The following is a 23,342-nucleotide window of genomic DNA, read 5'->3' on the forward strand; positions in this document are numbered from 1 at the left end:
CTTCACCAAGTTCTCTAGTGCAGCAAGTTTCCCTGGGGAAAAGCAGTGAAACTTGCTGCACTAGAGAACTTATCCATTCCACCACAACGCTGTCTTCCATCCTAACCGGTTCCAGTTCTATCTTCTATTGGCTTTGGGCCGTTGGCATCCCCATCGTCATCCTTCTCAAGGCTCCAGCGGTTGGTTCAAATGGGCACATCGCGACTTACAGATAGTTTTATTCATCTTAGATTTAAATTGTATTTATGATCTGTGACACTTTTGAGACCGTCTTTTGGTCTGCACGCTCCCGGCCCTACTTTGTCCTTGAACTTCTTTTCAACAGAGAGCCTGGCGGGAGGTGCTGAAGCATGCCTTCCACCAAATTCGGAGGGCCTCCCCTTCCTCGAATGAGGTATACGTCCTAACAATGCCAACTAGCCAACCGCTGGTTTTCTCAACGACTAAACATGAAATTTGAAATGCTCGAGAGCTAGAAGCACGTAGCGTAAAATACACGGTACCCAAACTATAAGATCTGTTATTCAAACCCAAACAAGTTAACTTCAAACTGTAGCTAACAACAAAAAACACAACGTAGCATACGTCCTTAATCCAAGTCAGGTCACTGAAACAAGGCAACTGGAGAAGTGCTCCCATAGTCTCACAGGACAGATTATATCAAGCATGAAGAGAGAAATAGCTAACAAGATAATATATGTCCAACTGCTGTCTGGTAACACTACTGCTGCTTGATTTGCAGCTGCTCAGAAACCATGTATTTTAATGTGCTCTTTCTTCACGATGCCGGCCTGCAACACAAGATTAAGTGTCATTAGCAGGGATAAGCAAAGCTTAGAACTACCCCCATGAGCTCCCCATCGCAGCCATACAAAACGGAACCACCGTGCATGGACTCGTCGAGAAGAGTAGTCAATGTAGGGGAGGTAATATGAAACGAGACCATCTGTCTGATATAAAGGGGTCGGGGAGGACGGATGGGTTAGATCTGATTAAAAAAGGGACACGATTTCTGCACAAACAGGTTTCCAAACAGCTTGATAAATTCTTAAAACCTATTTCCAGTCCCCTGGTAGCCGGATCCAGTAGGCCACAAGGCTAATCAAGACACCGCTCAATATTCTCTAATCGCTTGAACCAGGTATAACAACTTCAACATTTTGGTCTGGCCACCTGCACTGAGGTTCCATCGGTTGATAAATTTTTAAAACCTTTCTAGACCCCTGGGATGGTCGAAAGATCAAAGTTGGTCAATACCCTCTAACCACCTGAACCAAGCATAACAGATTCCAGAGGCCTCCTGCACTAACAGGTAAAGGGGACTTTGATAAATTCTAAGACTTCTGTCCCTGATCACTTGCAAACTTGGAGATTTACTGCATTTTGTTCATCACATTTACTCCACCCTCCCTCTCTGATGACCACTCGTAACTCCCTTCGTTTTGGTCTCGTGTCTTTTTTTTTTCTACCCCCAAGATATATGACTAACAAGTGTGAATTCAAGAGTTCTTTTGGTCTTATTCTTTTTTATTTTTTTTCTAAAGATATAACTAACAAGAGGGCCCTTTTTGTGTTGGGGAATTAGGTACCGTTCTATAAAAACATAATTCCGTTCGCTATGGTCATCCTTATCAACCTGATTGTCCACCCAGAATTCAGGAGAAAAAAAGAAAAAGACAACTCTGCCCCACCCCAAGCGTCAGCCATATTAATGAGGCTGAAAGTTTCCATAAGTGAACATACAGAGCCTAGAGAAATCACCCTAGGAAATCACCTCCCATCAAACAAACATGGCAAAAAGAATACCTGAACAAGGAAAGTGGCCACATTCTTCCGTTGATCACCTTGAAGTTGAATGACCTGCAAATCACAATGCATTTAAGGATGAAACAGAAGTAATAACAAGCGCACTAGAAATATATCCAGATTTCTTGCATTGTCAGCATCTAAATACATGTGATACCGCCGTACCTGGCCCAGCTCTGGGTCCTGGACAACAGTACCATTGCAGCAGAACTCCTTCTTGAGATCCTTTAAGATCTTGTTATAGCTGAATTCCTTTTTCAATCCTTGCACGGTGGTCAGACTCTTCCTGCCGTTGCGCTGCTGTATGCGCACATGCACATACTCTTTTGCACCAGCACCAGAGTCATCAGCATTTGCCTCGGCAAACGGATCTGCATCCAAAAGAAATCGGGGCACTAAAGATTCAGAAAGGAGTATAAATCATGCTTTCATATAAATGATTTGCTACAAAGAGAATGTGAATGCAAGCAAACAGTCAAGAAGTCAAGAACAGGATTTCGCAAACATACCAAAAGCAGTTGGAATCTGAACGTCAAGATCAGACATGAACACTTGACTGTTGAAAATCGACAGAGATCAAACGAACAAATATCTACCTGCTTTTTTGAAAGTTATGCTCAAGCTGAAAACCACGAGACATGAATTTTGTTAGATTTCAGAGGACAATTAAGAAGAAGCCGGGGAGGGGGGGGGGTGGGCGGAATGAAAATTCATAACAACCAGCAAACGAACATATCATCTCTTCAGCTACTCCACCAAAAGCTAACAAACAAATCTCATTGAAGGCTAATGAAGTATAAAATCAGCAATGGTGTTTTCTCAACAAAGCTATCATGACTATGAAATTACAAAAAAAAAAAAATGCATACCTAATTAAAATTATGTCCCAAGATTTTTGTCATAATATCTGCAATTTTATTTAAAAGCTTAAGAGGCATTTAACTCCAGCCTCTTCAATGAAAAGACTTTATGCATTTAAGCAGAGTGCCATTTCAATAATATTAACCCATCGTATAAATTAACAGAAGAATGACAGATATATACATGCATTATACATACATAAATATAAGTAAATTGATATGTATATTCCCTCAGTTATATTATCATTCAAATTATGAAATGTTATCCATATGATCTTACACTGTGTATGGTCTCAACATATGCTGTGGAATGGCACACAAATACCAAGCGGATGATTAAAACCGAGAAGAGAAGATTACATATCCAGAGTCAACAGCATGAATCCATGAAAATTGCCAAATAACCTCTGAACTTGATCACTCAAAAGCGTCAAACAAATGCATGAAATTTTCTCACGTTAAAGAACTGTATATTCCACTAGATTATTTTATTAGCCTAATCAGGAATATGTGAAATCCAATGCCCAAATTCATTCAGCAGTAAGGTTGCATCAGCATTGCCAAAAGACAAGCAAACTTCTCTCCTCACCAGATGATTTAAGCTCTTTGCATTTGTGTGAGGCCAAACTTGGACCTTGCCACATTTTCACCCAACTGACCAAGATTGACCAGGCAACACACCACTAAATTAATTTTTTAAATGGTCTTAACTCTTTACATCTAGACTCAATGAACAGTATAAATCTAAATTAACTTGTGACCCCCAAAACATTATCAACATGTTAAACCATGTCCCAACCTGACTCTTTTCGAGAAAATACCCATCAAAATTCTGGCCAAATTTGAATCCACTTGGTCAGCTTAACATCATTAATTATTATAGATATTAGACCAAGCCAAAATGTCTTGACAACCATTGACCAACACAGATCACACAACAGGACTCAATAAGCTTTCAAATCTTGGTATATAAAATCTAGCATCATTGCAGTAAAAATCTTCCTTTTGCACTCATCAGTATCTGAAAGAACGGCAGGTATGGACAGATACAATCTAGAATAAAAGGTTGGGACCAAAAATAACCTACATACATCGGTTATTCCATATATAACAAGCTTCTAATCGCAAACAAGTGAACAAACAAAACAAAATCATAATAAGGATAGGATTTCTCCTACCCAGAACACCCCGCCCACAAAAAAAAAAGGGAGGAACAAAGCCCCCCACATATTTCAAGATTATGAAAAAAAAAACGAGCATCAAAATGGATATCAAGTCAGGATCGGATACTTTGTTAAATTAAAATCCTAATTTTCATGGAAAACAAATATGGCCTTCACATACGCCCCTCTGGACTTGTAACCCTTTTCTAATAAAGATATTATCTAGCGTCTACATTTAGAACACAAATATATCACGCGATGACATACAATAAATAACATGCCAACAATGAAAGAAAAATTGAAGGAAAAAGAGCCAATATGTACCAATTTCTCGACATAAACCAAGGATAAAACTTTCTTTTCAAGAAAGGCTTGCAAGGATGCGTATCAGGGAACAAAAACGAGGAGCAAAAGGAGATCTTGAATACCCTCAACATAAACCAGTAATATCATAAAGAAGCCCCGACTTTCAAGAACTCTCTACTAGTAATCCACGCAAAGAACCAGATCTCAGATACCGCAAACAGGAACAGAACTAAAAAATAAAGAATTTACCAAGGAAAACGAAAAAAATCAAAAACCCCTTATCAACTCCAAATCACAAGAGGAAATAAGAAAATCCTAAGATCATACGAACACCAATAGAATAATTCAAAAAAAAAAAAGCACGAAAGAAATACTAGTTCACCGAACAAGAATCTTTCCTACCTCGCCGGAGACGAGGATTTGGACTCGCGTCGTTGAGATCCCTAAATCGCTCGCACGGGAGATCCGCTCTCGGTCCTCTTTATGAACTCCTTCGCCGAGACTTAGTTTCCTATTTATAGACGGAGATTAAAAAAATTCTTAACTCCTGGGGTTTTCTTTTACTCTTTCTTTCTGACCACAGACCCTTTCATCCTTATGCTAAACTCACATACCCCATCCAACCGCCCGCATAAGAGTGCTATACGAAACAACTAATCTAAGGCCAACGTTCTCTACAATTAGAACCTAGCTAATCGTAAAGCTAACCGCATACTAATAAGTACGGACGACTTGGTATATCCGTGGGGTTATTCTCTTCTGGAACGATCTTCTAGATGCTGTCAGTTAGTTGGCGTCCGCTGGCGGTGGTGGGAGGGTGCGGACGGCTGAGATTGCTCGGTGGGTGCTCTGGAATTCGCGAGACAAGGTCGGTTTGGGGTGTCGAGCGCGGTGGGGCGTGTCAGTTTCCCATCGGGATTTGGGGGCTCACATCACGCGTGCGAATCGAATTCGTGGGGACCAGCGGGCTTGGCGTTGGAGCGACGCAGTTTCCGCACCCATTACGGTAGTCTTCTTATCGGGATTCGGATTAGCTGGTTGGTGCACAACGCACAACAGCCAAAACTGGTGGCAATGAGCCGGTTAGTTGATTCTGGTTGGATTTTACTACTCCTCGTCTGAAGATTGCTATAGATTTTACTTTTATGTGGTAAGAAAAAAAAAAGGTTTAATATCTCCTGTAGAAGTTGTGACCTGGAATCGAACCCAGTTCACCTAACTTGGAGCCTTCTTCTTGCGAGAGAATAGACCAATACCAACTCAACCATACCATGCCTATGCATCAACTAAGCCAAACCCATCTTGTCCCATCAGTTCTAATTAGTGCAGTGTTAAATATCCATAAATAAGAAGGGAAGGTAACACCATATTTCAACAAAATCTACTCAAGAAGGTGATAATTTAATATGAGAATTAGGTTGCATCCTTCGTACAAAAAAAATAATTAATTTTTTTTATAGTATCAAACATTTGAATGCGTATTACACAGCTGTCAAAGCAATTCTTTTTTTTTCTTCGATCTATCCGCAAAAATTTTAAAGAGGCCATTGTGCCATCCAACAGTTGATATCGCGAAAAAAAAAAATATATTTTTTCACATAAAAAATATAATTCAATTTTTTTAATACAATGATAAGAAATTAAATCTTAACTTCACAAGATCAAGAGATTAGAAGAAAAACATATCAAACAAAAATAAATTAAAAAATATTTGAAAGATATATTATCTATGCAAGTTCAATCATCTTAAAGAGACCTAGCAACTAATAACAAAATAACAAATTAAACATAAAACACCTTGATCAACCCAACCTAGATAGCTCATATTAAATGTGTGTGAATTCGACATCAAATAATTTTGTCCAAATCCAACACTAACAAATTAACCTAATCAAATTGCCATGATACTTTATTTCAAGTCCATAAGTTGGGCCACAATTTTCAACCCTTAATTGCAGAGAAAATGGTTGGCACATTATAACAATAATATAACTCAACTACGACAAAGATTGTTTTCTTAAAAACATAACAATGACAAGATTCGGATTTCAGAGTTTTGAGAATTACAAAGAATTATTTTAAGTTTATGAAACATCAAGTCATTGAAAGTCATAATATATATAGGATAAAATCATTAGTAAACTTCTATTATATATAACTCTCTGTGTGTGTGTATGTATGTATGTATATATATATATGTATGTATGTATGTATGTATGTATGTATGTATGTATGTATGTATGTATGTATGTATGTATATATATATATATATATATATATATATATATATATATATATGTATGTATGTATGTATGTATGTATGTATGTATGTATGTATGTATGTATGTATATATATATATATATATATATATATATATATATATGTATAATAAAGACTCAGCTCATGATAAGCTTCCATTCATCTTATAAATATCGATATTAATAGCACAAGTATTATGTATTCGACCATCATCAAAGTTCATCACTTAATGTGTAACAAATATTAACAATATTAATATTAATGTGCTTGGCAATCACTAAAGTTTATTTCATAATGTACGACAAAAATGTCACTATTAAAGCCTTTTATTTATCACATTGTTTTACATTGTTATTTGAATTTCAAGAACTAATCGAAAAAAGAAGAAAAAATTTATATCCTATGCATCATGCTGGTGCTATTAATGATATCAGTATAATGGCAAGTCATTATATAAGTTCTATGTAATATATAATTTATTATATATGAATGCTAGTATTAATGATATTGTTATTGATGATGGGGTTTTTGTTCAATTATCGTTAAATTTTATTGTTTAATATAAAAAATGGGCTATTGGAGTATTCCATTTATTATAATTTGTTATCTTGTTATATAATATTTCAAGAATAGTTGCAAAAAAAAAGGGAACAAATCATACATGCGGACCATATACTAGTTTCATGTAAAAAGCACTTGCACGGCTACAACAATAGAATAAAATAGAGCTTCCGATAATGTATACATTATTACTTTTTAGTCTAGGTACTTGTTGGAAGGTTCAAGTCAAAATATTAGTGAATCATGCTCAATTGGCAAAGAACGATTCTAAAGATAATTCGACAAATGAAAGGGTCATGAATGATTCAATATTTATTCAACACTCAAAAAAATATCATTACTATAGTCCACAACATACTCTTCTTCAACATAACTATTTTTCATTTTACAGATAATTTTGCTCTAAGTAGTAAGACTTATTTCTATTGACAGATTTTATGGGTCAGGTAGATAAGTTAAACTTTAGAACTGTATTTCAATGAATTGCTGAGTATTTTTCCATGAAAATGTCAAGAAAAGAAAAGGATAAATAAAAACTTTAGGAAGCAACACTTGTATTCCTTTATTGTTTATCCATAATTTTCCATTATAACAACTGCTAGTTATTATTGTAAAAGCCATTATTTTCCTTCCATGAAGGCTAGAACAAGCAAGTATCAATCATTATTTTGAACCATTATGGGAATTAATCTTATGGAAGAGGGTCTGATGTATGGCGGTATTAGTGTCATCGAGACAGTCTGGGTTATTTTTGATGAAGGAATTGGAAAATACTAACATACATCCACCCATAGAAAATAAATCCTGAGTATCATGCATGAATGCATAATGACATCAAATGGTATAGACAGTTGCCAAAAAGATTGATAGACATACGCACCCTTTGAAGAACTAAAAGATTGCCAAGTTAGATCTAAGAAGATTAATCGAGCATTTATTTGCATGTAGGCAGTTACTTTAATTTCCTTCCCAAGTCATTCTTAGCGTTCAACTATCTTGTGTCCCGGACAAATAAATATATGTCAAACTTGGTTGCATATTGAGTTGGTTCAAGTACTGTTGTTAGCTTATCTGCTCTAGTTTTAAATTCAAAAAAAAAAAAAAAAAAAAAAAAAGACAGTAAGTGCTCTCCAACAGTCGCGATTTGGATTGCGCATTCCTCTAGTATGGCTGCATTAATTGTGTCATTCCATCCTCTAGTATGACTGCATTAATTGTGTTATTCATCAATTGCGATGATCAACCGATTGCAGATTCTGATTTTTTGAACCTAAGTAGTTGCATTTCTGAAGCAACCACAGACCATTGAACTTGGCCGAGTCTTCCATGTACGGTCTCCCAGTGTTTTGTTTAATTAACCATGCCATTCGCATCCACTTCAATTCTATTTCCGATCTGGGTCTGCTCCCTGAACTTACCTATACATTAAACTAGTCCATCGTGGATGCAAAAGCTAGATTTTCTCAGTGCCGATGATGGAAGTTTAGATGATCTCCGACCACCCCGTGTGGCAAGCTGGTTATCTGATACAAGAACACAACTTTAAGAGAACATCACATCCAGCCCTGGGTTTCAGCCTAGCAGGCCGCAGATCAATCTGCCGGTGAGAGCACAGCGACCAAAAAGGAAGGGCTAAAACGCAATCATCATCCTTGTTCTCATCGACAAGCTATAAAGTTCGGCCATTAAAAAAAGCACCATCAGAATAAATAAACCAGAAACTTATATAGTCACATCACTATATGTGGAAGTCACAGAAATTCCATTGCCATAGCAACTATTGCTAAAGCTCTTCAACGAAACTGTAGGAGATATCAAGAAGGCTATACATGCATCATGCCCAAATGCGTAGCCATTATTACCCTATATAATTTTAAAGGAAATATTAAAAAATTTTGAAAATAAACTAACATGCATATCAAAAGATCAAATATCACAATAATCTGTTCTCTCTCTTGCCCTTTATCATAGAAAACGCGTGCATAATTTAAGCTCGGATCAGGGGCTGAGCTAGTGCAGCTACTTTGACAACAGGCATAGCACACCCTCTTCTCTTTAGCCAAGCGGCACAATCTAGTGCCAAAGGGTTTTGAGAAAATATAAGATTGTAACAGACAGACATAAGACCACTTTTATTTTCTTCCAAAATGGGGTTTTTTGAGTTCTAAGACAGGCAACAAAAATTTTAACACGAGTTTTTCCCATGACAATGTAAGAACTGGTAAAACCATTATCACGATTTGAAGGATAAGCCGGGGGACTTTTTCTACAACCTTCTGTTGTTGCAGCCAAAGTCTGCAGGAAATGAAACCAATTAGCAACTCTACCATACACTTCAAAGGGCTAAACTAAAGCTACGTGAGGCTTAAGAGAGTAGCGCACATTCAACTAACCAAGTTGGTATTTCCTTCTCTAAGTTTCAGGCTCCAGTGAATCATCAGAGTCACTTTTCTCGCGTTCACCACCCCCATTAGTAGCAGCCTCCAAGGGGACGTCTTCTGGCTTTGCCTCAGGCGTCTCAGCAGGTTTCTTGTGTTGACCACCTGCCTCAGGTTCAGCCATTTCAACATGCAAGCCTAGGAAGGAATTAAGGAACCATTTCATCATAAATATAATTTATATATCTGTGTCTTACACGGCAAGAACTGCAGGCAAATTTCAACCCCAACATATAACTTTAAGACATAAAGGTCTCCAGGTACGGAACTAGGATCAAATTGAAAAGAAATGCATTATTAGTTCATCATTATTGCTGTGAGAGAATAAGAAGGTGAAAACAACATTGAAAAATGAAGACAAAAGGTCGCATGCATAAACCAAACAACCTCCCATGAATTCATCTGCACACGCAAGGTCCCAGTGAAAGCAATTATATCTCAAAAAACATTATCATCCAAAAAGGATATTCTCTACTGTCCCACCAGACATAATGTTAAGTAGATCTTTTTCGACCCGCTGGACGAGCTCTGGCTGCACATGCAAAAAGATGTGAGAACCACCAAATATATCATAGACAAAAGTTGCAGCCAAGTACATTTAGATCAGGTTCTCTGCGGAAGCGCCTTCTGCGAGCATCCCTCATTGGTGGGGTAAGGCCATGCTTGTACTCAATCCCTTCTGGAGCAGGATCACCTTCTTCTCTTACCATAATAATCTGTTCTATTTCAATAGGTCAAGTTCTAATCCATCTTTAACTATGCAAAGCAGAGCACATCAATCAATTACCTGACCAATATCAGCAGTTTTGATTAACACAGTATCATCATAAGTTTTATAAGATTCAACTATGCATGGAAGATCCAAGAGGGAGGCAGGAAATCTTTCGTTGCCAATCATAAAAGTACCAGTTCTTCCATCCTCTGCATGAAATAGGACTTAATTTAGAAGTTGCACAGAAAAACAATCAAGAGAACAATGTACATGAACTCAAAACCAAACGTCCTACAAGAAAATGCTTGGTGCATACAAGAAGAAACATAAATAACATAAGGTAAAAGAATTGGTGGGCATGAGAACACCACAGAAGGAATCAAGTTTTCTTTTAAAATTATAAACAACAAGACACTACATTCAGAAGAAAATCAGATGGATATTTACATTAATAACATTAGTAGGTTGAACCTTCCTTAACGGTATTGGAGGGTTTCCCTCCAAAAAGGACAACTCAGTGCTTGGGAAGGCTTGTTATGAGGCTATCAAAGCAAGCTAGCACCACTCTGTAGTCAACATAGTTATCTCTACCCATATCATGCTCAATTCATAGTTTCACAGTCTATCTGCACTATCTTCCCCTGCACTACTCTGGTGCCTTCCCAAGATGCCAACAACGATGGTCACATACACGGCATTGATGGGATGATGGATTCAGCTGTCATCATGGAGCCTCATCCATCTAAACATTCCATGATTTCTGGCCCCCATGCCACTGAGGACACCATCATCTATCTTGGCTGGATCAACCAATGGCCTCAAGCAAGGGTGACAAGGATGATGGGTTCAACCTCAGTCCAGGAAACCTCTACCATCCAAATATTGCAAAGAATGGTGGCCTGGAATCAACGAGGATGTTGTCATCAATCTCTAGTAGCAATCAACTGATAGCCTGGCCAATGTCATGGCTGAGGTTGGAGACATGGCCGATGATGGTGGTCCCATTGATAAAGGCACGGATGTCATGCTGCAGAGAAACCTTTAGCACAGGAGGTCAGCAAAGTGGATATTCACAGGCAAAAAATTTGAGAGAAAGATAAGTCAGGAGAATAAAGACGGATTATTGGTGTTTTTGGGAAGAGCGATGGGCCTTGATCAGGGAATGAACTAATTCACCTCTTCTGATGAAGTTGTTTATTCTGGGTTTACTAGGATAACCAGATTAACATCAAGTTTGACTGGACTAATGTACTCTAGAGTAGCTAGAATACCATTCTGTTTTTTGGCAAAATAGTTGGTTTAGCTGATATCAATTCCACGGTGCTTCCCAACATAGCCTAAGAAATCAAAAATATGGAAAGCAATTTAAAAAGGGGTCAAATCTTTAAGGGAAGTGGGGAATCCAAACTGCAATGCCTAAAACACACAAGCTGTGCTCAATGAATATATGACAATGGTGTCAATAAGAAACAAATCTTCTGAATAAGTCAAGATGAACTGACCACATTTAACTAGGGCAAATAACTTAGAACTAATTTAGATGAAAATGATCGTCAAGTTCTCGCGCATGCATGACAACATGACATGCAACCACCAAGAGATCTCAAGTAGCAATAAACCTTAAATTGCCTGAAGCTAACTCCCACACCATTCATTATTTGAGAGAGCAACTCTATCACCTCCTCTAAACTGAAGCTCATACCAAGATTCTACAGTATGTCCTATCCCAAACCCACGACTAACCTATTCACCTCCCTATTCCAATTGTAACAACTATATCTTGATTTGTAATGCTTATGCTTAAACTATAATCATATTTATATATCATATCGCATGACACTCAACAAGTTTTAAAATGCATGAGCTCAACCTTACCTAACATTCATTGTGAATTGATCATTCAATCTTCAATTTCACTCAGTGGTTCCAGGCCAAATATCCTTAAATCGGGATAGGGAGTATAATGTTATCAAGATCCATGAAAAGTTCTAATAATAGGATTTCTGAGTTATTGTACTCAAACATGTACATATGCTACTTAAGAACATTCGATCACCTAAATGGTTTCTTCATCGTCTCTGTTACATTTTGTAGAATTGATTAGCTTTCCCCTAGATGTGACCATGCAAAACTCCAACAACCCACACAATTGGGCCCATAATTTTTCCAAAGAGAATACTAGAATGAAAGATTTTCTTAGAGGAACCCCCTCTGCCACCAGCCCTAGTCAACAAAAGAGGAATTATCATCACATTCACGCAGGGGTCTTTTGATCTCCAACTATACCTTCATGAAAAGTTCATCATAAGACTACAAATTTGCATGGAAAAGTAAAGAGCGATAGACAAAGAAATGAGATTGTCACAAGTACACATTAAGTTTGTAACACAACTGAAGACATTTAATAATTATCAGCACCGATCAGGCATGAACCAGATTACGTTGCAGGACTATTAAAAAAACAAGAAAATAAAAAGCATAGGCACAAGGAAATACCTGAAAAGGACAAATCCAACGAACCATCTTCCGAAGAGGAAGCATTCTCATTGAAAAGGCGTTCTATTCGTTCAGATACAGAAGGGGGGACCCGGAGTATAAATTGTTCTTCCATCTTACGGATGTTCCCAACTCAAAATTACAAGTCTCCAACCCTTCAGATTAAATAAAAGCATGATATAATACCTCTCAAAAGGACTTGAGTAATATAGCAACCTATCCATGATGCCAAATCAAACACTTCACCAACAACTATGCTTAAATCTGTCCTAAATCCCAGCAGAGTACAGCAAAACCCTAGCTTCTACACAAGGGGAATATCGATAGGCACAAAACAACCGAGGAAATCGTATAACCCGTCAATTATGAAACCCTAGAATAAATTAATCTGAAGAATTCATTATAACCAATCAGAATTTGTCAAACAATTGATGGACCACGAAGAGGATCCTGGTATCCGAATTTTAAGACCGTAAGCCAAGCCATCAAACAGAGGAATGGTTATCCAAAGAAAATGTTCAGACGAGGAGGAAAAGCAGCAGAAAAAAGAGGGCATACCTTGAGCTGCGCTCCTCCACTTGGCGGTAACAAAGCAAGGACGGCGAGGGTTTCGAATTTCTATTCGAAAGCCTCCTATGGAGAACAGGCTCAGAGTTGAGTAATCGAATAACCATACCAAAGTAGATAATTTTAATCATCACATCGATTGCCACATCATGGCCGTTCATCAAGTTATACCTGGTCATCTGCCTCTCTTGCATTAAATCTATTATATATATATATATATATATATATATATATATATATATATATATATATATATATATATATATAAAGATTTGTGTTGCCCAGGAGGTAAAAAAACAAAGAAAGTTGCAACGCCTCCCACCGGCATTCAAAAAATAACAGCAAGAAACGCGGTAATAAGGAAACGTAGAACAAGAAAATCAAGATTGGGGCAGGAATAATCGGCTGGAGAAAGGAAGAAAGAAAGCGGATCACCTGGATTTGGATCGCAATGAGGTCGGTGATAGGTACGGAGGGGGGGGGGTCTATTCCGATCTATTCCAGAAGGGTTTGGATGCCGGTTTTGGGGGGACAATGAGACGGAAGAAGAAGACGATGAGAAGAAGAGGAGGGAGAGGAGTGGTGGGGGGAAGAAGTGATTCACCGTGTGGAAAGCTGGGATAACGCCACCGATCGGTATCCGTCCAACGGAGCGGCGATTGCGAGACCCGAGGACGCGCTGTCCTCCGCACGGCGCATGCGGATATATGTACCCACCTCGAATCACAGTAACCATCCTCCAAGCTCTTTCTCGCTCCGCTCTTTATCTCCTGACCTGACGATACCAGGTAAAGAAAAATGCACTCCAACCGGTGATATCCGGTAAACGATATCTGGGACTTTATTTAAAAATAACGAATATATGCTGTGTGAAGAAATTATGAATATTTGAATAAGTCATATGTCAACCTGATGACCTAGAGTGGCTGCATAAAATGAAAATGATGGTCATTATTTATGGTTTGCATTCTTCTTCTACATTGAATAATATTTTTATAGAATTCCTGTTTTATCATATTTCTTTCAAAAATTATACAATCCTGAGGAAATATTTTTTTCAAAAAAAAATTAGTATCTTTATGAAAATTTTTTATGTCAACTGGACTTGAATGCTATTATTATTTAATTATAATATAATCATAAAGTTATCAAAACAATTATTATTATGAAAATAAAAAATATAATTATTTGTTTATATTATAAATAATTTTGAGTCTTTCTGAACGGTGCCGACAATGGAGGTACGATCTTGCTGGGTCGATCGAAGAACGCCCAAGTCTCGCTCCTGCCTTGAGGTCCAAATTTGAAGCGCTCTCTCCTTCTCCCAGTCACTCTCACAGCCGTTCATAACCTACATGAGTCTACTTTCCGAGGGAAGAGGGAGGGGAAGCAAGTGCATTGGAATTGCCGTCAGGAAATTAATACCCTCCACATCATCGAAGGAGACGTTGAGTTCCTGTGCTTTGTTTTTTTTTGGGGAGAAAGTTCTGATGCTTTGTTTGAGCAGAATGCCAGGAAAAATATATGGTATTGGAGAAACAAGAGCTTCACATGCATTAAGGTGCAATGAAAATGACCTGAGATATTTTGAATTTGTTTGACGGCCTTTCGTTTTAGAGGAAGAAGTTATTAAGAATTGACATTTCTTACGATGATCATAAATTACTTGCTTTTAAATCTAATAAAATATTTATCATTTTTTTGACATCTATATTTAATTTTTTATAAAATATAATTTTATTATTTTATAATTTTTTTGGAAGAAAAATAAAAAAAATAATATATATTTTTGATCCTTAATTTACAGGATGTTAAAATTAATATTGATTGAGGATTGTTGAGAGAATTTAAAACTTTTGATATCAAATAGTTTTTAATCCTTCAATTTTTTATTTTTTTCTACTCAAATATTTTTTTTACATATTTGATTATATTTTTTATAATTTTTTGATAATTTTAAATAAATTTATCATGGCATAATAATAGCTGATTATGGACTTCTCATGAACTTTGCAAATGCTTATGATAAATAATCAACGGTTTAGTTCACTATGAATACCTATTTCCTAACTTTAATTTTTTAAAATTTAAATTGAATGGTACATCAATCCTTCTACTGTCCATCAGTAAGTATAGGATGCTTAGCTCCCTTTGAATTGTCTAGCTCGCATAGAGTGTTGAAGATAAGGAAACTTAAATATACTGCGAACTTTGAACCAAACAAAAGGATATATGTGTCTGAGTTTATATTTTGATTTAGAATATTTGATATAATCTATGATATTTTTTATATTATATTAGATTTTTAATTTATAAAAATATTATTTAAAAAAATAATTATATACCATGTATCGTACGGAGTTCTAAGCTAGTGCTAGTTTAGAGCTCAACCAAGTCCTGCCAACCAATCCAAATCAGAGAGCAATTGTACAGTTCTACTTAGGTGATTAATCAATGGGATAAAAAACCACCAGAGGTGATTCATCCTCCCCCCACCCCACACCAAAAAAAAAAACAATCCCCTAAATTTCAATGATTCTCGGGCTCTACCTTCGCACCACAATCATCTCCGATTCCATCTTCACCCACGCCATCTCCTCCTTTTTCTCTCCCACCGCCACTCTCTCTCTCTCTCTCTCTCATCGTAGCCCTCTCCCAGTTTCCCTCCTCCCCTTCTCCAACTGTCCCTCCTGATCCTTCTCCTTCCTCATCCTCCGTCGCCTCCCTCTCTTTTCCTAGCTCGCCCCCCTCGGACAACGGCCTTCCCACACCCTCCGCCTCCTCGCCGCCTTCGCCGACCACCGCGAGACCCCTCCACCCTCAACCTGCTCATCACCGCCCTTTGCTGCCCACACCGCCGCAACTCGCACAAAATCCTATCTGCTTGAGAAAGAAAACCTAATCGGAGCATAAGAAACCCCTATGATCTCCTCAGATTCTCTCGTTCCCCAAAGACCTACAAAAAAGAGAATGAAGCGAAAACAAAAAGAAGCAAAACACAAAAAAAAAATAATAATCTACATGGGGAAAGATTTTACCCTTGGGGCCTGTCCCTTTGCAGATAAGTATTATAGAAAAATTGATCGATTTTTTATTAATCAATTTATTCAAATTTTTATAATTTTTAGAATGGATAAGTTACTTTCTCATGAATAATATTTACTCATGAAATGAAAAAAAATCTTATCCATCTAGGAGATGGTTAAATCATTTTTCCAACTAAAAAATAATTCATTTAATTAATTCTTAATATATCTTTAATCATATAATAATATAATATAATACTTATATAATATATTATAATAATATATAATAATATAATAATATAATATATTATATATATATATTAATATTTATAATATACTATACTATATTATCATAAATAATAATATTATATAATATATATCATATTATTTTAAAATAAGATATTAATATAATATTATATAATAATATATTATATTATATTATATTAATGTATAACAATAAAATAATATAATACATTAATATTTCACATTCTCTTATAATAATATAACAATATAATATAATATCATATGTTATAATAAAATAAAATAATATATAATAATAAAATATATAATATTATATATTTATATAATACTATAATACTGCTATAATATAGTATAATATATTATAATATACTATAATATATTATAATAATACAATAATATATAGCAATATAATAATATAATATATTATATGTTAATATTTACAATATACTATACCATATTATTTTATATAACAATATAATATAATATAATATTTTATACTATAAAATAATATATTATATTAATATTTTATTCTATAATATTATAAATAATAATTTAATAATATAATATACTATTATAATATATGATATATTATAATGATATAGTGTATAATCATAAAATATAATAGTTATATAATATATTATAATAACCATAATATAATATAATATATATTATATTATATTAATATATAATAATAAAATAATATTATATATTAATATTTTATAATATATTATGCTATATTATATAATATAACATAATATAATATAATATATAATATAATAATAATACATAATAATAAAATAAAATAATATGTTAATATTTTATACTATAATAATATAACAATATAATGTACTATTATAATATATGATAATATATTATAATGGTATAATATATAATAATAAAATATAATAGTTATATAATATATTATAATAGTATAATAATATAATATATTTTTATATATTAATATAATATAATGTAATATATTATATTATATTAAAAATATAATATAATATATAATAATATTTATATAATAAAAGGTATTATGAAAAATATAGATAGACCATAGCAACTTATCCAGAAAAATAGTAATATAAAAGAACATAGATAGCAGATTCCTAAATCATTTTTCAATATATAAAAGAATATAGATAAATTATTTTTCTGTCTAAATGTTGCTTGAAAAATACTTATCTAAAAAAATACAGTTTTTTAGGTAAATTTTTTACCTGCAAAAGAACGGGCCTTTAGGGCCCAATTGATTGACAAAAAATAAAGGAGGAAAAAAGTACTTTTTGAAAAATAGAAAAAGGACCTCTCGTTTGATTGGAATTTTAGCAGAGAGAGTAAAAAAAATACTTTCTATGGAAAATTACTTCTCACATTTCATTAAAAAATAGAAATTCATGGAGGAGATGGATTTTGACACTTCCCATGACATGAAAAGTGGTGATACTTTTTTCTTTCGTAAAATATCTTTTTTAAGATCCACAGCTAAAATTTAATAAAATATCAATGAATGGTTAGGATGAAATACTAAAAAATAATATAATATTATATTAATATTATCTTAATATTTATATTAATATTAATTATATTTTAATATTCACATTAATATAATATTAATATTAATATTAATATTAATATTATATTATATTTATATCTATATTAATAAATTTATTATATTAAAATATTTATATTAAAATATTTATATTATATTAATATATTAGTATTATATTAACACAATAAATTATTATAGCCTAATGTTATATTATAATATATTAATATTAATATTAATATATAAATATAATATAATATTTATATAAAATTTATAAGTAAAAATGTATGATTTTATATCTACCGAGAATATAATAGATATTTTACATAATTTTTTTAAAAAAATATATGCTCATCCAAACATAAGTTAGTTTATAATAAATCATCTTTTTATAGTCAATCAAATATATCAAAATTTTATTTCTAAAAAATTAATTTTTAATAAATTAATTTTTTAAAAATTATTTTTTTTTTAAAAAAATTTCCACGGATCAAAGGAGTTTTTAAATTTTTTTTCCATCTTTCCGAATTTTCTTATGTTTTTCGCCGGTTTTTCTTCTGTTTTTTTCGTTGTCAGGAGTCCCAATCAGGTGGGCGGCTAGGAGCGGGTTTCGCGTTTGGTATTTGTATGTAACATTTAAATGTATTTATCAATCAATTTCAAAATACATATGAATTATGGCGCAGTGATTACACCATAAAAAGATTTAGAGTTCAAAAAATCCTAAGGTTGGCGAGGGTTTCCAATTTGTATTTGGAGACTTCCTGTGGAGATCGGGCTCAGAGTCGAACAGTCAAATAACCAAAACTAGTAGATAATTTTAATCATTATATAGATTGTTACATCACGACCGTCCATCAAATTGTATTTTGTCATATATCTCTCTTGCATTAAATTATAATTTAGACCCCAATCGGATCCAGCGGACCAACCCAGAATTTGTATCCGTAAGCTTCACGTGTCTCTTTTGCGTTAAATGGTAGTTTGTAGTTTAGACCATAACCAGGTCCGATCGTCCAATCCAAATTAGGAAGCAAAATGTTTGGTAGGTAACAGACACTTCTCATCTAATTTTGAATTATTTAAAAACCTCATATCCACCTACCATATATAGTTTTTTAAAATACTATAAAATATATTATTGTATAATCTGATTAGGTATCGAAAGTGCAAATTTGAAAATCCATTTCAAATCACCATGAATTTTAATTTTAAATATCAAAAATATAATTTTTTTATGTAAATTATTTTATAATTATAATGATAATAAGATATTTTGATAAGAATAAATTTATTATTTTGATAAAAAAAATAAAGAGATGAAAAGGAGATAAGGAAGGGAGGGAATGAAAACCCTAAAGTTGGCTAGGATTTCTAATTTGTATTCAAAGGCCCCCTATGAACATCGGGATCAGAGTAGAGCAGTCAAATAATCATATCCAATAGATAATTTTAATCATCACATTGATCATTACATCATCACCATTCATCATGTTATATCCGGTCAGAGGCCTTTCTTGCGTTAAATGGTAGTTCAGAGCAGAACCAGATAATCCAAATCATGGAGCAAATATATGATAGGTAACAAGCAACCCTCATTAATTTTAAATTGTCTAAATGCAAGAGAATGACAAGGTGAGAGGCTATTAGACCAGTCCATTTGATCTGATGCATCCGATAATTAGACATCCTTGGAGGTCCGTTTTGGTTGGAGATGATAAAAAATGAATCATATATTAGATTATTATATTTGATATAAAAAAATAATAATAAAAAATTGATGATTCTCTATATATTTTTTGAAAAGAGAAGATAAAATAAATATTATAGAGATGTTGATATTTGATAAATTTTTCGATAGTGGTATTGACAAAAATATCTTCAATAAAACTACATATATAATCATGAAATTTATTTTAATATTTTTCTAAATTTATGTAATAAATAATTTTTATAAAAAAATTAAAATAGAGATGGTATTATGCAAAGGGCTATATAATTATAGTCATTATATAAAAATTAATTAGAGATGACAATGCTATCTTAATATTAAATTTTATTTTATATTAAAAAATATATTTATAAATTTTATTATATTCTTATATATATTTACCTCCAACTAAATATAAGAATTTTTTTTCAATATCATTTTTTGGAGTAATTTTTTCACTGATCAAATATAATAAAAATTATTTTTTTATAATTATTTTTTAGATAAATGATTCTCAGAAATTATTAAATTATCTCATAATCTAATATATCCTAACTAAACAAACCTAAGGATGCATTTGATTCGGGGTAATTTGACATAGAAAAATGAATCCTATATCAGGTTACCATGTTTAATATGAAAAATAAAAGAGAGATGATAAAAAAATTAATAGTTCATATTTATTTTTTGAAGAGAGAAGATAAAATAAATACTATGGAAGGATTGATATTTGACAAACTTTCGAGTGATGATAATTCGTATCTGACAAAAATATCTTTAATAAAATTACATATGTAATCATTAAATTTCTTCTAATATTTTTTCAAATTTATTTAATAAATAATTTTTATAAAAAATTAAGATAAAAATAATATTATTTAAAGAGATATATGATTACAGTCATTATATTAAAATTAATAGAGATGACAATACTATCCTAATATTTAAAAATTATTTTATATTAAAAAATATATTTATAAATTTATATCATATTTCTATATATATCCTATTAAACATAATAATATTATTTTTAAAAATATTTTTTTATAAATTAAATATAATATAAATTAATTTTTTTCATAATTATTTTTTAAATAAATAATTAAAAATTATTGAAATATCCTGTGATCCGGCACATCCGAACCAAGCGCACCCCAACGGTTGCTAGTCATTTTTGGTGACCCACTCGTGGCTGCTAATTTCGGCCCGGAGCGTCCAAACAACCAAGTGGGAAAAAAAAAAAAGTAATGATAAAAATAAAACCTTGTTCCGTGTACGACACGTCTTTACAGCTCATATCCCATACGTGTCCGCCGATAATTGGCATTGCTTTTCTCGGTGGTTACGTCGTCCGTGCATTTTCCTCGCCCAAAGTCGGCAATCCCAGCTTTATATAGGACCCATTCCCTGCAATTCTTTTCCATCTATTCTCCTTCGGTTGTCTTCTTGAAAGGAAGAGTTCCTAGGCCAATCTCCCAAGGTATATCCTATCTTCTTATCTCCGTTGTTTTTTTTTTTTTTTTTTCTATTGAGGAATTTTTCTTTGCTCACTTTGTCCAGATCTTGTAGGACTGTTAGCGACCCTAATTCTTTTTAGATTTTCGATAGGTTCTACTCTGCTAAAATTACGAGCGATTCTAAGTCTTTTTGTTTTTTAAAAATATTTTTGATTTTTTTTGATTTTGTTCTCTCCATAACAATCGAGATAAAGATCTTTTATCTCTTGTTGTAATTTCTATCGCTCGCTATTTTTTGGATGGTGATTTGATTCGTTCGTCCTTCTTGAATCCCCTTGCGCTATCAATCGATCTACTTATAGTCTCAACCATCGATCAACCGCTTTTCGCTTTGTTTCTAAAGTGAGTTCGATCTGTTATTAGAACCACCTCTGATGCCTGTTCTTGGTTTTCTTTTCCTCAAAACAGATGCAGATCTTCGTCAAGACCCTCACCGGCAAGACCATCACCCTCGAGGTCGAGTCCTCGGACACGATCGACAACGTTAAGGCCAAGATCCAGGACAAGGAGGGCATACCCCCGGACCAGCAACGTCTTATCTTCGCCGGCAAGCAGCTTGAGGACGGCCGGACTCTCGCCGATTACAATATCCAAAAAGAGTCCACCCTCCACCTCGTCCTCCGTCTCCGCGGTGGCATGCAGATCTTCGTCAAGACCCTCACCGGCAAGACCATCACCCTCGAGGTCGAGTCCTCGGACACGATCGACAACGTCAAGGCGAAGATCCAGGACAAGGAGGGCATCCCCCCGGACCAGCAACGTCTTATCTTCGCCGGCAAGCAGCTTGAGGACGGCCGGACTCTCGCCGATTACAATATCCAAAAAGAGTCCACCCTCCACCTCGTCCTCCGTCTCCGCGGTGGCATGCAGATCTTCGTCAAGACCCTCACCGGCAAGACAATCACCCTCGAGGTCGAGTCCTCCGACACGATCGACAACGTCAAGGCCAAGATCCAGGACAAGGAGGGCATCCCCCCAGACCAGCAGAGGCTAATCTTCGCCGGAAAACAGCTTGAAGATGGCAGGACACTCGCCGATTACAATATCCAGAAGGAGTCCACCCTCCACCTCGTCCTCCGTCTCCGCGGTGGGATGCAGATCTTCGTCAAGACCCTCACCGGCAAAACCATCACCCTGGAGGTCGAGTCCTCGGACACGATTGACAACGTCAAGGCGAAGATCCAGGACAAGGAGGGCATCCCCCCGGACCAGCAGAGGCTCATCTTCGCCGGGAAACAGCTTGAAGACGGCAGGACCCTCGCCGACTATAATATCCAGAAGGAGTCGACCCTCCACTTGGTGCTCCGCCTTAGGGGAGGGATGCAAATCTTCGTGAAGACTCTCACGGGTAAGACGATCACCCTCGAGGTGGAGAGCTCGGACACTATTGACAACGTGAAGGCGAAGATCCAGGATAAGGAGGGGATTCCGCCGGACCAGCAGAGGCTGATCTTCGCCGGGAAGCAACTGGAGGACGGGAGGACTCTCGCGGATTACAATATCCAAAAGGAGTCTACCCTCCACCTGGTGCTCCGCCTCCGTGGTGGGATGTGAATTCTCAGCCGTTGATCCGGTGTAGTCCTGGTGCCGTTCGCGTCTGTCATGTGTCCGTGGTTTGTCGTGTGCGTCTCTCGTTTGTGTGGTGTCGTTGGCCGGCTTAATGTGGTCGGCTCAAGTCGTCTCCTTTGTTTTCGTCTCCGTCCATTTTCTGTTTGGTGTTGCCAAGAAATAATGCCAGGACTAAATTGAAGCTTGTAAACTGTTTTGCGCCTATATTATAAGAGAGAAGAATTTATTTGGCGTAAATTTTGGAGTATTTAACCCTGCTTTCTAAATTTCTGTTGGCTGTGGTTTAAATATGGCCGGGTTAGAGGATGCTGCAGATCTACGTTATAACTACTCATCCGTCCGATCTAGCTAGTTTGTTGCTGCTTCAGACATTAGAAGAACTTTGGGTATGCATTGGAAAAAATTAAATTACTTGAACCATTCTCTGGGGTAAAAAGAAGAATTATTCTCCTGATCGAAAAGATTATCACTCACAAGTGAACTGATCGTAATACCGCCATATTACTCGCTTTGCTTGATTATGTGGCACGGTTCATA

At 34.8% G+C, this 23,342-nt stretch overlaps 3 protein-coding genes across 3 annotated transcripts; 1 reads left to right on the forward strand and 2 right to left on the reverse strand.

The window, feature by feature from the left end:
* Positions 1–500: 500 nt before the first annotated feature.
* On the reverse strand, positions 501–4,677 carry LOC105051987 (protein translation factor SUI1 homolog). Its single transcript, XM_010932661.4, has 5 exons — positions 4,538–4,677; positions 2,316–2,428; positions 1,972–2,177; positions 1,807–1,860; positions 501–791 (listed from the first exon to the last, which is right to left on the reverse strand). The coding sequence occupies exons 2-5, from the start codon at positions 2,350–2,352 to the stop codon at positions 747–749; spliced, it is 342 nt and encodes a 113-aa protein (XP_010930963.1). The 5' UTR covers positions 2,353–2,428; positions 4,538–4,677; the 3' UTR covers positions 501–746.
* A 4,384-nt stretch (positions 4,678–9,061) lies between these two features.
* On the reverse strand, positions 9,062–13,334 carry LOC105051997 (transcription initiation factor TFIID subunit 7). Its single transcript, XM_010932673.4, has 7 exons — positions 13,161–13,334; positions 12,603–12,757; positions 10,182–10,315; positions 9,991–10,110; positions 9,863–9,926; positions 9,339–9,532; positions 9,062–9,251 (listed from the first exon to the last, which is right to left on the reverse strand). The coding sequence occupies exons 2-6, from the start codon at positions 12,715–12,717 to the stop codon at positions 9,369–9,371; spliced, it is 597 nt and encodes a 198-aa protein (XP_010930975.1). The 5' UTR covers positions 12,718–12,757; positions 13,161–13,334; the 3' UTR covers positions 9,062–9,251; positions 9,339–9,368.
* A 7,707-nt stretch (positions 13,335–21,041) lies between these two features.
* LOC105052028 (polyubiquitin) lies at positions 21,042–23,042 on the forward strand. The gene is made up of 2 exons (XM_073252297.1): positions 21,042–21,199; positions 21,645–23,042. Exon 2 carries the CDS (start codon positions 21,645–21,647, stop codon positions 22,788–22,790), a length of 1,146 nt encoding a protein of 381 aa, XP_073108398.1. The 5' UTR covers positions 21,042–21,199; the 3' UTR covers positions 22,791–23,042.
* Positions 23,043–23,342: the final 300 nt, after the last annotated feature.

This window comes from Elaeis guineensis, chromosome 2, assembly GCF_000442705.2.
Source record: "Elaeis guineensis isolate ETL-2024a chromosome 2, EG11, whole genome shotgun sequence".
In the NCBI taxonomy this organism is placed as follows: domain Eukaryota; kingdom Viridiplantae; phylum Streptophyta; class Magnoliopsida; order Arecales; family Arecaceae; genus Elaeis; species Elaeis guineensis.